The sequence below is a fragment of the Fukomys damarensis genome, unplaced genomic scaffold (genome assembly GCF_012274545.1).
Source record: "Fukomys damarensis isolate Sample0158 unplaced genomic scaffold, DMR_v1.0_HiC HiC_scaffold_6, whole genome shotgun sequence".
NCBI lineage: Eukaryota > Metazoa > Chordata > Mammalia > Rodentia > Bathyergidae > Fukomys > Fukomys damarensis.
In genome coordinates this window covers 35,764,319-35,780,661 of record NW_022900918.1, presented here as the reverse complement: position 1 = coordinate 35,780,661, position 16,343 = coordinate 35,764,319, and the positions used below count along the sequence as shown (strand labels likewise).

The window sequence follows — 16,343 nt, the reverse complement described above, 5'->3', positions numbered from 1 at the left end:
AATTCATGCTAATCTCTGAGCCCATGTTAAAGAAAAATCACACAGGATTTCAAATATCTAGATCTATATATGGTCATCAGAAGAGCTTTAAACTTTAAAACCAGGCATATGCCTGGTTTTTGAGATTGGAGGCCTAAATCTTTTCATGTACTTCCACCCCCAAAGTTTTTGGTGTTTTTCTTCTGTTTCTGAGAAATGAATTAACTTTACTTGGTTTAAAAATAAAACAATAACACTTCTAAAGGCTCAACTATTCTTGTGTTGCTTTCATCCATTTTTTTATTTAGTACAGTGAAATGTCCTTGTCCACAACCTCGAATCCACATGCTTGGCTCACATCAAGGGGTCAGACTGGAGGCCCAGCCTGCCAAGCGGAAGTGTCACACACCTAAAGGCTGCCATTCCTGGACACCACAAAAGCGTAACATCTACCACTGTTTTGTATCTACCGCCTTTTTAGATTTATCTGCAGATCCTATGATGGTCAATTTCTTTGTCTGAAGAGATAGTCATTCAACCCTGTGTTTAAAAGAATTAACAATGTTCATTTTAGAGATGCCATTATTCAAACTATTATTGTGCAATTACACATTAAAGGAATAATGCATGATTTTTAAATAATAATAATAGTAGTAGAAAATGGTTCTATAATGGGATGAAGAGAGCAGACAGTAACCCCATAACGTTCCCCAGAGTTCCTACTACCGTGTAATTAGAAGAAGACCTTGGACGCTGGTGGAGGTAGATTGAGTTTCCCCAAATCCTACAGATTCACCTGCTGTATGTGGAAATATTTCTGCCTAGAGTAAGGCAGATTTGGGGAACTATCTTCTATTAGAATAGACTCTGTGTGTGTGTGTCTGTGTGTGTGTGTGTGCACGCGCACATGCGTGTGTGTGTGTGTGTGTGTGTGTGTGTTTCCTCTTGGGAAAGTCAGGGGTACAACAAATTATTCAGGGTTTAGTTAGAGTCATAATGTAGAAACTGCCTTAGCATTTCCAAGTTCTCATCTGAAGGTGTTATGCACTCCTCCGATTTTTCTTCATAGCTTTATACAACTTAATATCCAGGCTCGGGAAACTGGAGAGTTCTTCCAGGTCAAACAGCTCCTTAAATCTATCCACAAATTTATTTTCTTTCTCCAGCCTAAATTTCATAGCCCAGAGGATGACAGTAGTTTCTTTGCACAGATGGTCAAAGGTGACAAGGAGCTCTTCCAGGAAAGGATGAGCGTAGACAACATCAGCTGCCAGGACATAGTCAAAATGGCTGGAAGACCTGGGGAAGTTCTTCTCTAAAGCGACTCCCCAGGAGAGTTCAGTTACCCGAGGCAAATGCTTGCATTTCATTTTAGTGTTTCGAGAAATATTATACTGCAGGTTTCCAAGTAATTCGGGTAAATCTGTGGCAGTCACATAAGCACCTGTGAAACAAAGTTTGGTAGAACAAGTAACCCTTACAGAATAAGGCCGAGCCATCGGGTTCCAAGCCAACATGCTCTCTACATTTCTGCACAACTGCCAGTCCCAAAGAAAAGGCTGCTCAGCACATAAAGCAGAACACATGTGAACACGGCTCCTTACCTCCCCTGAAAGAAACCCCCCAAATCCCCCAAAAACTGGAGTCCCACGGTATTTTTACACACCGTTGCATTGTTTTGGTTCTCCTTGTCCTTTGTCTTGTTTCTATTTGTTATTATTTTCTGTTTACTACATGCTAGGTGAAAAATAACCAAGAGAAGGAGAAACCCAAAATATTGGGTACTATCATTAAAATAACCTGGTCATAGATGAAAGAAGAACAGCTACATCCCTGAAAAAATTCTGAGCCTCAACTGTTTGAGATCAAATAAGTGTGTATAACACTGGACATCCTATAGTTGAATAGTAAGTGCTCATGTGAGAATTAGGGGAGGGAACAAAAGTACTTTTCAATGCATTACATTGAAAGTATAATGCAATCATAATCGTGCCCAAGATTTCAATTTGAACCCATTATAAGTACCCACCAAAAAGACGTCAAAAAGCCACAGAGCACAGATACAGAACAGTGTAAAGAGGGAATAAGCAATTCCTGGATTGTAAGTGAATAGCAGTGGTCACGCTCAGGCATAAGTTTGGCAGGAGTGTCTTTATAAAATTTTGCCTTTAAAGTGAGCCTTGAGCAGTAGCAGAGCCTGGAAATAAAGCTAGGAATGGCCACTTCCATAGCTTCAGAGTGGCACAGAATAGGACAAGGAACGCCGGGTGTCACGGCGCACACCTGTGATCTGGCACGCGGGAGGCTGAGGCAGGAGGATCACTGCAAGTTTGAGACCAGCCTGGGCTACACAGTGAGTTCCAGGTCACTCTCAATTACACAGTGAGACCCTGTCTCAAAGAAAAAAAAAAAGACAAGGACTGGGAAAGAAGAAATGGAAAAAGAAGTCTAGTTTGGCTCGGGACGAAGTGGAATCCATCGGTCAGCTGCAGTGTCAAGTTTCTGTTAACATTGACTGGAGCGTGTTTTTGTGAAACTATTAAGAGGGAAGGAAATAGGCACATTAGTGGTAGAATCACAGAAATGCTAGCCTTCGTGCTCTAGTACAAGCAAATCTGTAGTTTTCAACAGGTCTTTTTAAATTCAAAGTTAAGAAATACACCTTGCTCAGACTGAGTGTGAACTATCGGATCGTTACGTTGAAAATCCTGGGTCTAGAAAGGTGGACGTCTCCACTTTCAGAGTACTGACTTAAACACAACTTCCTCCTTTTGATGTTCGTTGCAAGTCAGACAAACACAGTAGAGGCATCGATTCTTTTTTAATAAAACAAATGACTTCCCAAGACACAAATTGTACTCCTGGATCAGGAGCCTTTCAGAATAAATCAAAAGTGTCTCGTGCTAAATGGAATCGTGACACTGAAAAGCAGTATCGGGTCAGAGAAATTTTTTTTAAAAAAATATCTGGGGGACTTCAAGAGTCCTGCATCTCTTCAGTGTTGAGAAAGTGGTAATTGCTAAAACTTGAATTCCTCTCAAGAGTTTCGAGTGGCAGGTGTGCACTTCTGAAGATCAAGGAAATCAAGACAAATTTGGGTAGTGCCCATCAGAGAAGGCAGCTAAATTAAGGCAATGAAATAGATAAAACAAAGAAAGGCAGAGCTGAAACAGGCCCAGGCACAGAGACAGATGAGCACAGAGCTAGCAGGAAAAGACGCTGAGGAGACAATCGGGGGCCATAAAGGAAGAATGGAAAAGAATTGTGAAAATAAATCCAAGAATGAACACCCAAAAATAAAAGCAGGCATGTAGTTTTATGTGACGTCTAATGCCTCCTCTCTATTTAATAGGCTCTTGCTGGGGATTTAGCTCAGCGGTTCGGTGGCCGGCCTTGCAAGCGCAAGGACCCGAGTTCAATCCCCGGTACCAAAAAATAAATAAAAACTGCAATCTATTTAATAGGTTCTTTTTCACAAAATCATGGAATTTCAAAACTCAAATTTATGTACAGCTACCCAAGAACACTGAATTCACTCTACAATCTAAAGTACTGTACATGTACATTAAAATCAGCAGCAACAGACTACGAAGCCTAGCATTTCACATATCTCCTCTCCCAATCAGGATGCTTAAGCACAGCTCCTATGTGGTAGTCTTCATGCAAGGCTTGTGACGTAGCACTCCATGCGAGTAATTAATACAACTAACAGAAAATTCTGCAAAGAAACTGGTAAGGACACTTTAACACTACTAGAGATTCTCAACAAAACCCATTTAAACAACCATAGAATTACAAATAGGCCCAGGTCATAGTACTTTGGACAGTAAAAGCTACCTACTTACCAAGTAAAGTCGCCACGATGGAGACCAGCCCAGTCCCAGCTCCAATTTCAATCACATTTTTATCAACCATATTATATTGCTTTGCATTTGTTTCCAGGAAATAACAAAGAACAAGAGCCTATGAAGATTGAAATTTTTAAAAATTACGAATGTTTGGCAAAAAATAACAGAAAGCAAAGTCAAGCTCTATTAAGTAAATACAACACACATGAGCAAGAGTATATTTCTGAGTGTTCGATACATCATTGCAGGAAGTTAGTATCTGAACGACATCCTCTGATAGGATTCCAGGGTTGTTGGAAGGAAAGATAAATAACTCAAAATTCAGAATTCAGTTGTGTAAGTTTGATCAACTTTAAGGTAAGTAGCTTGTGATAATGCTAGTCCTTCCCGAGTAGTGTGTGAGTTTGAGGAGGGCAGTGATGGTGGATCTGCCACCCCTTATGGGACAGCTGGTAAACAAATGGGACCTTTGGGAATGTTCTGCAGGTGAGACTCACACAGGTATTGCAATTGTTCAACTCAAATGGTGTCCATAAAATGGAACAAAAAAATAGTTTACTATTTTAAACTCTCTCGTTGTCATAAACAACAGAAAGAGTAAAATTTTGTATTTATCCTGCAAATTTTGATAGAAACAGCATTAATTGGATGAAGAAATTACCCAACTGCATCATTTCAAAATGTGACTGTCATTTGAGGTCACAAAGTAAAACAGTGCAGCCTGTTTCCTTCTTCCATGTGGAACATGACAAAAAACAAAACCGACAGAGAACAACTTGGAACGGAGCAAATTTTATACAAAATTATACCGAGGGCCAAACAACAGCTCCGTAACAATCTGTGGCTTCAGCAATCCGAATCTCGTGTCCCACAAAATGGAAGCCTTCCCAGGGAATGTGTGTTATCAGAGTTGGAGTAAAACATCTTGCCATGATCTCTGTAGCCACCTGCTTGTCATCATGGTCATCTCTGGTCTCTGACAGGAAAAGAGAAAAGCAATGATTGCACAAGAAAATCTCAGAAAGAGAAGAGTCCGATGGAAATGCAACATTCCTGCTTGGTGCCTCTGGAGTACTCACTGACCTTAGGTAAAATAAAATAGCAGGCGAAGTAATTTGAAAATACCTCATAATACACGGGAACATCTCATACACCAGTGCCAACACTGCTCTGATGCTTACTAGCGTGTATATCAACACTACCCACTTTTGCAACGCTAAATGCAAATAACTGATACACATTTTGAAAGCAATATGTTTTCCAGATCAAATCGGTTCACCTGGAATAAGGGAAAGATTCGCAGCTGTATATAGTGACTGCACAGAGCGATACCAACTAGCTAAGTCATGGACAGTGGTCTAGTCCTCGTAACTCGCTTTTATGAAGACAAAAGGTACATAAGACCACCATACAGTATACCCTCACATTATCATCATTCATTCCAATAGTGTCATTTTGAGAGAGCTCATGACATCTTAACATCTCAATATTTCACAAGGTTAAGAGGCATCATTAATACCAGTTACTCAGCACATTCTTAACACAGCAGGCCATGTAAAATGCACGGTAATGTTTCATTTCATTGCAACCACAACTTTGTGAGACAGACATTCTTATTTTTTCACTTTCACAAATAACAAATCTAAGACTCAGACCGCTATATGAACTTGACCAGCCTTATATAACTTATAAAAGAAGCCAAACTTGAGCTTCCTTTACGGTTGTTCCAAAGCCTCCCATATAAAGTATTAAAAAGCTGTAGGGTAATTTAAAAAGATTAAATTCTCTAAGAATTTATAGACTAGTTATGTAAAATGTGAAAGATAGAAGAACTTACAGCAAATGGTGTTTGGAGACAAGAAAACGTATGTTGAGTGCTAGCACATCATCCACTACAGAGGACTCAAACATTAATAGCATTATTATTGTTACTACTGCTCTCATCATTACTATTTTGATCATGAAACTGAGAGGCAAAACAAGATGACCATGCAATTAAATCTCACATTGTGTAATGCAGGTTCACAAATTCTACCTTCAATAAGGAAAAGGAAAACCAGAGTGATTCAGGAATGGCTTCATAAAAGATGTTTCTCTTAGGTTTAACCTTTGATCTAGCACATGATTTTCATCAATGGAGAAGCTATTTATTTCTCACACCGATTCTTAAAATCCACTGATCCTTCCAGTCTTGTTTCTGCTGCCTCTGATCTGGCGGGAGTTCTACCAGCTGCCTCCTTGCCCTGCACCCATAAATGGGAAGAGGAGTTGGAAAATAAAGACCAACTCTGAGTGTAAAGAAGAAACAAGAGATGAAAACAAAAAGAAAAAGAAAAACAGCTTGTATCTCCAAGTCTTTATTTTCAAAATCTAAGGCAGAATAACCTTTGTTCCTCAGTTACTCCACTTCCTCATTCAACAAAACGGTAGCAAAGCCACATGTGTGCCGGGTACAGTGCGGAGTGATGGGAACACGGCAGCTAACCAGACACGATCCCAACCCTCCACAGAAGCAGAAAGACGTAGGCACAATTTATCTGAATACGAACGATGCATGGGATATCTCCTAGGATCCTCATGGAGAAATACTGGATTGAGGCATAATCAATTTTTTGAAGAACTTGGTTTTAATGCCCACCTACAAAGACCTTTCTACCAAGTTAGGGGTCTCTCATCCAAGCAGTAACCAGGACCAGCCCTGCTTAGCTTCCAAACCAGACAAGATCAGGCACATTCAGGGTCAGGGACCTTTCTCATAAGTGGTATGTTCTCAGCTTTGCCCTGATGATATTTTTTGTTCATGACTTGACTTACAGATGATATTAATATATGGTCATATATCTAGACAGTAAAATGGCATCAAGTATTTTAAAGAAAATGTGATGCAAGGTATCTTGATAGGCTGGTTTGGAGTGGATCACAGCTGATAATAATAAATGAAGACTGCATTTAGGCTGAGTGGAGCAGCGCTAGCTGATGTGTGGCAGGGAGTTTTGGCCATGAGTCAAAAGTACAAATGATTATCAGAAACCCTCATCCACCCAAGCTGTGTTACACTGTAGTTCATAAGCTGAGGGCAGTAAAAGCTCTGTTCTGTTTTGTGCTAGGAGAGCATACAGATGGTCCCATTGCAATAAGAGAAGCTTCACTTTAGAGAGCTCCAAGAAACTGAGAAATTTTGAAACTCGGCCATTTAAGGTCAATTTGGGTAGCTCAACATGCCCACCAAAAATAGAAAGACCTGAGGGAACACAAGAGGTTTTGCAACTGTGAAAGATTGGAAAATATAAGAGATTAGAGATGCATGTGTGTATGTGTTGTTATGTATTGCATGTGTGTGTGTGTGTGTGTGTGTGTGTGTGTGTGTATCCTATTTAGGATCCAGACAGAACCATGTATATCCCCCAAAGAACTCCAACTCGGCTACAGCCGACCACTCCACTCTCCCACTATCACAAGCACTGACCTTCAATAAGAGACTGAGAATACAGAAAGATGAAAAAATTGCCACTCTTCAGCAAGAGCCATTTCTTCAAACACATTTCACTGCACTGCTTAAATGACTGCAAGCGTTCACATGCAGGAGGAGCTCCAAGAACCAAATAATATTGGTAAGATGTTTTATTTGAACTTTAGCTTTCATTTCACTCTATGTGCTTGGCATACTAAGATTGAAGGAGGGGGAGAGCAACGTTCGCCATGAAGTTCTTTAGGGAAAAGGAGAGAACATTAATTGCTTCCTTGACCTTTAGCTGACGGTGTCCTCTGGGGCCTCCTTGCCTACTCCTTGTAAATGTAGCGCTTCTTTGACAAGTCACCTACAGTATCAGGGATTAATAGATGTTAGAGCACCAAATCCCAGGAGCATCTCCCAAAGTTCCAGCCTATGATATAAAAACTTTGCCAGTGAATATTTACTGGTACAATCTGATATCTCTGACTTTGCATGTTCCTTTAAAGGTGAGTTGGCCAGATTAGTGCTCCTGTCTAACAAGTAGTTGACAAATGAACTCCTGGCTTTTGACTCTGTCTTTTGAAATAAATAGAACTAGTCATTTCTTTGGATAAGGACCACATCTTTACCTTCATAAGGACATGAAGTTTTAAAATCATATGTGAATGTATTGTTATAATTGAAAACTAAATAGCCTACCAAGATAAAGGACCTTCCAAGAGATTTTATGAGAAAACTATAACCACTACGGATTGCATAGGGACTCTAAACACACAAATCAATCAATTATATATGGTAATTCAAAACTACACTCCTAGAATGTTTTGTGTCATACAGATAATATTATCAGGTTGAAAAAAATTGAATTGATAATATATCAGTATTCTTTTTTGCACTTAAGTACTATATGAATATTATGGGAACTTCATAATCAGTAATCCCCATGAAAATTAACATAATGTTTTACCATGAAACCAAAATGGATTGAATTTGGCTACTTAAAACAATTTGTTGTAAAGGGCTAAAGGTGTAGGGAAAGTGGGAAGGGTGGGGGAAAGGTAATAAGGGAGAGGAAAAAAATATGAGAAACTGAAAAAATGGAAATAAAGTGTTTGTAAATGGGGAGGGGAGGAGGGGGTGAAGGGAGGGCAGGGACAAGGGGAAAAATGAGAATCAAGACCTATTATGTAAAGGTACAGAATCCCAATGATGAATGTAATTGTATTGTATACCTAGATTGTACCAATAACCTCAATAAAAAGAAAAAAAATTAAAAAAACCAATTTGTTTAAAGAGGAATAGGATTTGTATAAGCTCACGACAATAAAATTGTTTCCTTTGAAGTAATCTACAAAGCTTAAGACAAAAACTTTGTAACAAAGAAAAACAGTAAAAATTTGTCTAAATATAATATGTGGGATTTTAAAAGCAAACATGCACACACACACACAATTATTTCCATCTTAAAATATTGGATTCTCTTTCCCAGCACAAGCTTCTGTTTAAAGATTTTGAGGCAATCACTTTAATACAGTGGTAATTATATAAATCAAAAGACATGTTTAATATTAACTGCTAGTAATAACAAAACCATTTCAAGGTTAATAGCAAGACTCTCACACGTAGAATTTAATGGAATCTGCACACTTTACAAAGACATCCCTAGAGCAACCTTGTAATAAGAAGGAGGAATCTATGCTCTAAACACCATCTATAAAGAACATGTCCCCTAAATCGTATGCTTAATTATTTGTACAATATGGGATTGAATGTTGAAAATATTAATTTGCAGATAGAATTTTGGATTTCAGTTCAGATTTAAACAATTTCCTCCAAAGATGAAAAACATCATCATACAATGGAATTCCAAAATATATTTTTTAAGGAATCATTTTCCCACATATATTTTCTCACATTCAGATCCCAGGACAATTCATGAAAACTGGGTCATTTTACAAAAAAGTGACATCATGACTTGTCTATGTGAAAAACAAAAAATTCCCAATATCTGTACTTTTAAATAAACGCTATCTACTCTAACTTTAGCATATTATTTTCTTGACGAATCTAATGTTGAAATATAGGTTTCAGAAGGTTGTAAGTAAAACAGTCAAGACATAGAATTGCAATTATGTTGATACATTGGGCTTATCTATTTTAATGTTTCTTCATGCAAACATCATTTGTCTGCTAGCACATCTTTGCTGACAGTGATTTAAAAATCTACCAGGTGCTCTTGTTCTCCTGAGAACTAAAGGCATTTCAAGTATGAAGTGAAGATTAGCAAGATTCTGCCACATTATGGTGATGATTAGCTTGAGGAAATTTTGAAATGAATTGAGCTGGATGGCAGCAAGTGTTCAGAAACAAAGGTTCTGTCTATATTCTTCTCTTTTATAATTCTAGGGTCAGTAAGAACAATAACAAATGGAAGGGTCAGAGCCCAGAAGTACACCCAAAAGGGGAGGGGGCGGACCACTAGCTCTTTATAGCTATGACAAGTGAATTCAAGCTCCTATCTGAGGGCTGCCATGAAAGCCCGTCAGCAAAATTCAAAGTAAAAACCACTCTACTAAGTGAAAGAGGCTGTCATTCAACTGATCTTCTATCCCAAAATGACTGTCATGTGCTTTGTAGAAATTCCTACAGATTAAAAAAAATGTTCAATATATTTTCAGATTAATAAATGGCCACAGGCTGACTTGGAATATACAAATCTGAACACCTCACCAATGTCATGATCATGGGCCCTGATGTTGAAATGAATTCCACAGAAAATTCCACAATACTACATTTTATGTCTCTACAGGACTGATAAAATTCACCTTTTATTGATACTGCTCAGGATTCAAGTGGTAAACAAAAACAGAAGAGTCTCAATTAGTTGCTCTTAAATCTTGCAACTTGGATCAGTGGAAGGAAAAGACACCAAATGTCAGGGATGATCAGCAAGTGCTAAGATGAGATTTCTCTCAAGTGCTATGGAAGTAACACCAGTTCATCTAATCTGGAGAGGAATCTTAGAGCAGCCACGTGCACTCAGAAAGCTGTGAGAAGACCCAGATGCATCTTGGGTCACTGTGGAAAATCATCCTGAAGAAGTAGGTCGAGACCAGCCCTAGGTGCAGTGTTGATTTCTTCTGTAATGTGAGGAGGAAACAACAAAGACTGAGGCCCTGACATACACGGGTATGATATTGAAGAACTACATCTTGTAGCAGTACCTGAAAGACATCTGCTGGGGAGGCTGTTGCAGCTCTAGACAAAAGACAGCAAGGGTCTGCGTGAAGGCCGCAGCCAGGAGAGAGGAGCCAAGTAGGAATTTGTGTGCTTTGGTGGGGGGGGGTCCACCGATCCATGGGGGCAGTAAATGTCATTCAAACTTGACATTCAAGTCTGAGTTTTGAAGACATATGAAGTACACTGGTCAATTTAAGTTATTTTTAATTCAACATGTGGAATGTTAGCCTTATTTATTAGATATTTATTCAGGCTACTTTTTAAACATTTAAAATGTGTTAATGAGTGATTCTCACTTTAGTAACTGTAGGTGCTATGTAGCCCCCCAACTAGTTCAAGGGATATATTGCCCCCCAAGGTGGTTTGATAGGTTTTCTAACTAGAGATAGAATTTATCGGAATGAGCGCTTCTTCATATATTAAGGAAACATCATTCATATGAGCCATTAATCCAATTCTGTGAAGATTTAAAAAAATCCTCCTCAGAGATTTTTATGTGATACCCCAAATAGAACGTTATACGAGGTCCTACAGGAAGTCAGCTGACTATGAGCAAAAAATAGGTCATCACTAGCGAGCAATCAAATCCAACCAAGAGTTCTCCACTATAGTCATTCATTTGCTCATTCACTGAGCATCAAAGTGCTAGGCCAGGAAGGCAGACCAATATATAAGTGCTGTAACAGAGGCTTAACTAGACCCTTCAAAAAGGGAAAGTCCCAGAGGGAGGGCAGGGTTATGGGGGAAAAAATGAGAACCAAGACCTGTCATGTAAAGGTCCAAGATCCCAATGATGAATGTGACTGTACTCTGTAACTAAAAAGTACCAAAATATTCAATGGGAAAAAAGTGGAAAGTCCCACATCTTAGAGAACTCAACAAAGAATTATCTGAACCTTCATGATTATGAGTTTGCCAGGCAAGTAAGATAAGGACAATGTGCCATGCATAGAAAATGATATGTGCAAAAGCCACCTAGCCAAAAGTCTCTTGACCGATTTTCCAACCTGGGAAACTCTGAGAACTAAAATATCAGACAAATGGGGTGAGTAGCATGAGATAAAATGCTGTATGCCTTTCAGTTGGGTCTTGATTTTATCCTGTAGGAAATAATGAGTCACTGAAGCATTTTAAGCAAAGACAAATGCAACGAGATTTGAATTTTAAAAACGGATATAAACTCTAATGCAGATAAAGAAATAGGATAAAGAAAGTGCAGAATAAGATAGCCAATTAAAGGCAATTAACAACCCTGGAGAGAAGAAATTATGATGAAGACCAGAAGCAAGGCAATTAGAGTTGGAACCAGGAAATGAAGGGTAGGAAACACGAGGGAGGTAAAGCCAATAGGATGTAATGATGAAGGGTGTGAAGGAGGGGAGAAGACCAGAATGATGACACACTTCCGGGTAGCTACGGATATACACGGAGACAGAAAATGTAGGTGGGGGGCAAATCTGCCAAGGGAAATGTACACCAACCTGTGGTGGAATGTGCTGGCCGAGAAAGTGACTACTGGGCCTAGGAGGTCCAGGTGCAGGAACTTTGGCTCCTGAAGACCTCACTTCCCCACTGGGCTACCACGGAAACCAGCTCATCCCAAGCACGCTCTTCTGGCACCGCTTTTGTTCAGGGCCTCCCCAGTGCCTACCTGAGACTTGCTGGGTACTGCGCTGCCTGCCGCTGAAGGAGAGTTTTTCCTCTTCCCAATCCGCCTAGCCCTCTCCTCGCGCAGGCGCAATACCTACGCGGGGACCTGACAGCGCCCTCTGCCGGCTGCGGTTCCTTCCTTCTCGGTCCTCTATGTGCTCTCCCCCACCAAAGTCCCTCTCATGCTTGATCTGATTTTTGGCAGTTCTGGGAGGGCCCAAACTGACGGAAGGAAGCAGGCACGATGTCCAATAAGCAACTGGAATGGCAGGCTTGGGCATCGCTGTGCAGAAGAACAACGGAACCTTGAGTAAAGATGCATCTTTACTCCGAGTGTAGACCCTTGGGAGGTGACCACCTCATACGAGGCAAATGAGCGTCACTCGGGACTTGAGAATGGAGTGTTCCTCTACTTGGGGTTAGGGCTTGGGGGAAGCCTTGCCCACGAAATGCCATCTGGCTCTGCTCCGGGAGCATGCACTTAATCCCTTTAGCGCTGTGCTTTTGAACATATTTTTAAAGCTTTAATTGGCTACGTAGATGATTATGGGGTATGTTTGTTCATGTTATAAAATATTTTAATACTAGCTCTGTCGCAACCTTACCTTGAACTATTTCCATTTCCTTTGTAATTTGCCAAATTATCAGGCACACAGTAGAAACCAAGAATTGTTACTAATGGTAATGATAATGATGTGATTTTATTCATAAACCACCCAGAAATTACAAGTTCGCTCAAATTATCTAAATGGCTAGAATCTCTGTAAGTGATTACAGCTTGCAATTTCGGATTTACAAAAACTGCTGCAGGAGAACCTTCAGTGTGTGAGCCAGGTGGGCTGCTGCAGGTAGCATAAACCCAGCTCTCTCTACCTGAAGATGTGCTCACCTAGGCAGAAGCCACATGGTGTGGCCGGGAAGGGAAGGAACAGTAGTTTCACAAGAATCAAAATAACTAGATTTATTAGAACTGCTCTGAAAAGACATGGTAATTCTTTAGTCTATCCCAAGAATATAGGTCTGCACTTTTTATCTCAAACAATGGGGATAGCTATGTGACCATGCTGGGTCATGCTTCATATTTAAGACTGTGAAAATGGTGGGCCAGTTTCAAAGAATTAAATTTGTAGTAGAATTAAAACAAATTTTCTATCTAGAGGTCCAAGTACATTACGTGTTTGAATAAATAGCACATGGACTACGAACGCATCTTAGAGATGTTTTTACAACCTAAATTCATTCAAAGTTTTTACATGGAAATATTTTTATCTCTTGATCTGAAATGAAATGATTTAGAAATCACAATCATGCATTTCATGTATGGCACTAGGGAAAAATTATTTTTGCAATTAAAGGAAAACTAAGTACTTTGTTGGTTTATATATTTACATTGTTGTCTATTACAATTATCTCTAATATATCATCAGGCCCATTGGTGTTATAACAGCACACATTAAACATTGGTGGAGATGCTTGCAGGTTAACAAACACCATCCAAGACATGAAATGTAATTACTAAATGTCCAGACCCGACAGTTGAGAAAGAGTGAAACAATGTTCTGACTTATTTAGACATTACTGAACACTACAAAACAAAGACTTTACGGTCTAATCATTGTTTGTCTTCTTAGAATTGGATGAATCACACACAAAAAATATTTACCTTCTTGACTCTCTGGATCCATCAAGTGATAAATTACTGGGTGGCTATATTTTGATATTTTCTTGATCATTTCTTGAGAACTAGGCAAATAATACATCAAAATGTCAAACAGCAATTCAAAATATGTATTAGGCATATTTATACTTACTAAACTTCAAACATAGCTGAGAAAAGTATATTAAATGCCATATATTAGACTTTAAAAAGATCATCTAAGTATTATCCAGTCCAAATAAATATGGAAACAAAGGTCTCAGAGTCAGAAATTTTTAAATCTCCTGGAGAAAGAATATACTCCTCACCAAAGACCACCTTGGCTGTCACAAAAAAAGGCATCCTCGGGCCGGGGATTTAGCTCAGCGGTTCGGTGGCCTGCCTTGCAAGCTCAAGGACCCGAGTTCAATCCCCGGTACCAAAAAACAAAACAAAACAAAACAAAAAAAGGCATCCTCGTCATATTGACTAGTAAGACAGCAAATCTGAGAGGTGATTAAAAACACCGGAAAGAAATAGGTTTTGTTCACTGTGGTGAAAACTGTAACATCAGTCTCAAATAAATCTTCCTAGCGACTCATGCAAAGTTCGCTTGTTCCCATCAATGAGTCATTAGCAAGTTTGCAGTGTCAGACACCCGACTGCCAGATGGTCTTTTGAATAGCTTCTCCCTTAGAGTCCACACCATCCCAGCAAACATTTAAGACTGAAGAAATTGTTTTATTCCATTCAAGTAGATCATCAGAATTAGCTTAAATGAGCTGTTATTCAACTGGAAAGCACACCTTTTGTTTGTACTTCTCAATTTGATGACAGAGAACAAGTAGATACTGTATACCATAAGTTAATATAACATTACTTTCTTCCAAAGATCCCAAAACACTTTTCACAGCCACCACATTTTTCTCTACAGAATGCCTTGGTAAGTTAGAAGCAAAATCATTTTCTGTACCGTTCAAAAACAAGGAAAACCGAAGGTTAAATAACGCCACCAAGGTCACACAGCTGAAACAAAAGCAAGTCACACATTTTGCTCCCAATTTAATGTCTTCCATTAAAGAAAGCAGTCTTTATTATACCTGTCTCCCTGAAGGACAATATTTATTAGATGCTAAATCTGGACGTACCTAATGGGTCAGCTGAGTTTCTAGAAGGTAAAATTTCTTTCATCCACAACTTTTGTTTTGCAGCCGAGACCTCTGGTGCCTAAAGCGGGAGCAGCACTGAAGCACACGGTTCACTACCCTCTGGCAGGAAGTCCAAGCAGAAGGGAACAGGACCCTGACAGCTGCAGCTTCAGTGTTTCTGGTTATGCAGCAATGAGGATGGAATGCCTTGTTAAGTGGGGGCTAAAGAACAGTAGGACTATGTCAGCTGAGTGTCCCATGAACTGAGCTAGAGCTGATCAGTGAATACAAACCACGCCTGCAAGTAAGTGAAGACTGCGGGAAGCAAGCCAATGTTGCAACTTCAATGCCAAGAGTTATTCTAGGATCCCATGGCTATGACGTCCTAAGAAATGGAAGCCACATACTCTTGAACGTCACCTGCCTAGGTGTGAACACTGCTTTTAGAATCCAACAGCTTCGCAAGCATGTGTGCAGCATCGGTCTGCACGCAGGAATCAAACGTCCATGACTCCTTCCTACTCTGCTGGGCAGGCTGAGGATGTGCAAGTCGTCTGTGCACCTGCCCATGTGTGTGCAGGTGGGCACCTCAGAGCACCACCGTCACTGAAAACGCCCTCCTGGATACAAAGCTCCAGCTGAAATCACAAAGTTAAACTGAGGGGTGTGAGTTGAAATATTTTCTATACCATGATGCTAGAGACTTGGAGAAACCCAGAGGTACTGGGTAGTATTTTTACCAGCTTGCATTCGATGGCACTTGGCAGCAGCATTCATTGCAGTCTTTTTTTTTTTATCATGTCTCACTGATCAAAAGTTTGCAGCAATTTCTGTCAAAGAAAAGCTCTGCATGTATCCTCATCCACCTTCACTGACTATGGCACTGTGTGATTTCTGCCTTTTCCCCAAAGTCAAAGTGACCATGAAAGGTAAACATTTTGCATCAATTCAGGACATCAAGGCAGCCATGACAACGCACCCAAAAACACACCCAAGAAGGACATGCAAAGCCGCTTCAGAAACTGGCAAGCGTGGTGGGAGAAGTCAGTTCAAAGGGAAGGGAAGCACGTTGAGGGGAAGTAACAGCAATGTGTCTCCTGCTAAAATACATTACAAAAGTTAAACATTCGCTGGAGTGTTTGATCGTATCTATACAGAACGAAAAACGGAACTTAACAAAAGAATAATGCAGTCAAAACGCACAACTGATCTAAGCAGCTGCTTCTCAAAAGAAGTGCGCACAGTCAGTAAATAAATGAAAGTGCTCAGTGTCTTTCCCATTAGAGAAATGCAAATCAAAAGTGCATTGAGAGTCTGCCTCACCCCACCTAGAATTACGGCTATGAAAGAAAAATACTGGAGAAGAGGTGGAGAAAAAAGAACCCATA

At 39.8% G+C, this 16,343-nt stretch overlaps 1 protein-coding gene across 4 annotated transcripts; it reads right to left on the bottom strand.

Annotated features, from left to right (window-relative positions):
* Positions 1-222: 222 nt before the first annotated feature.
* LOC104848584 lies at positions 223-15,715 on the bottom strand. 4 transcript variants are annotated; one of them, XM_019204580.2, is made up of 5 exons: positions 14,956-15,715; positions 13,835-13,914; positions 4,637-4,803; positions 3,825-3,942; positions 227-1,423 (listed from the first exon to the last, which is right to left on the bottom strand). In XM_019204580.2, the coding sequence occupies exons 2-5, from the start codon at positions 13,902-13,904 to the stop codon at positions 1,020-1,022; spliced, it is 759 nt and encodes a 252-aa protein (XP_019060125.1). In that variant the 5' UTR covers positions 13,905-13,914; positions 14,956-15,715; the 3' UTR covers positions 227-1,019. The 4 variants fall into 4 exon arrangements, with proteins under 4 accessions (XP_019060124.2, XP_019060125.1, XP_010602939.1 ...); XM_019204579.2 differs by lacking the exon at positions 14,956-15,715 and having other exon boundaries at positions 223-1,423; positions 13,835-13,986; XM_010604637.2 differs by lacking the exons at positions 13,835-13,914; positions 14,956-15,715 and adding an exon at positions 12,003-12,254.
* Between the last annotated feature and the right edge of the window lie 628 nt (positions 15,716-16,343).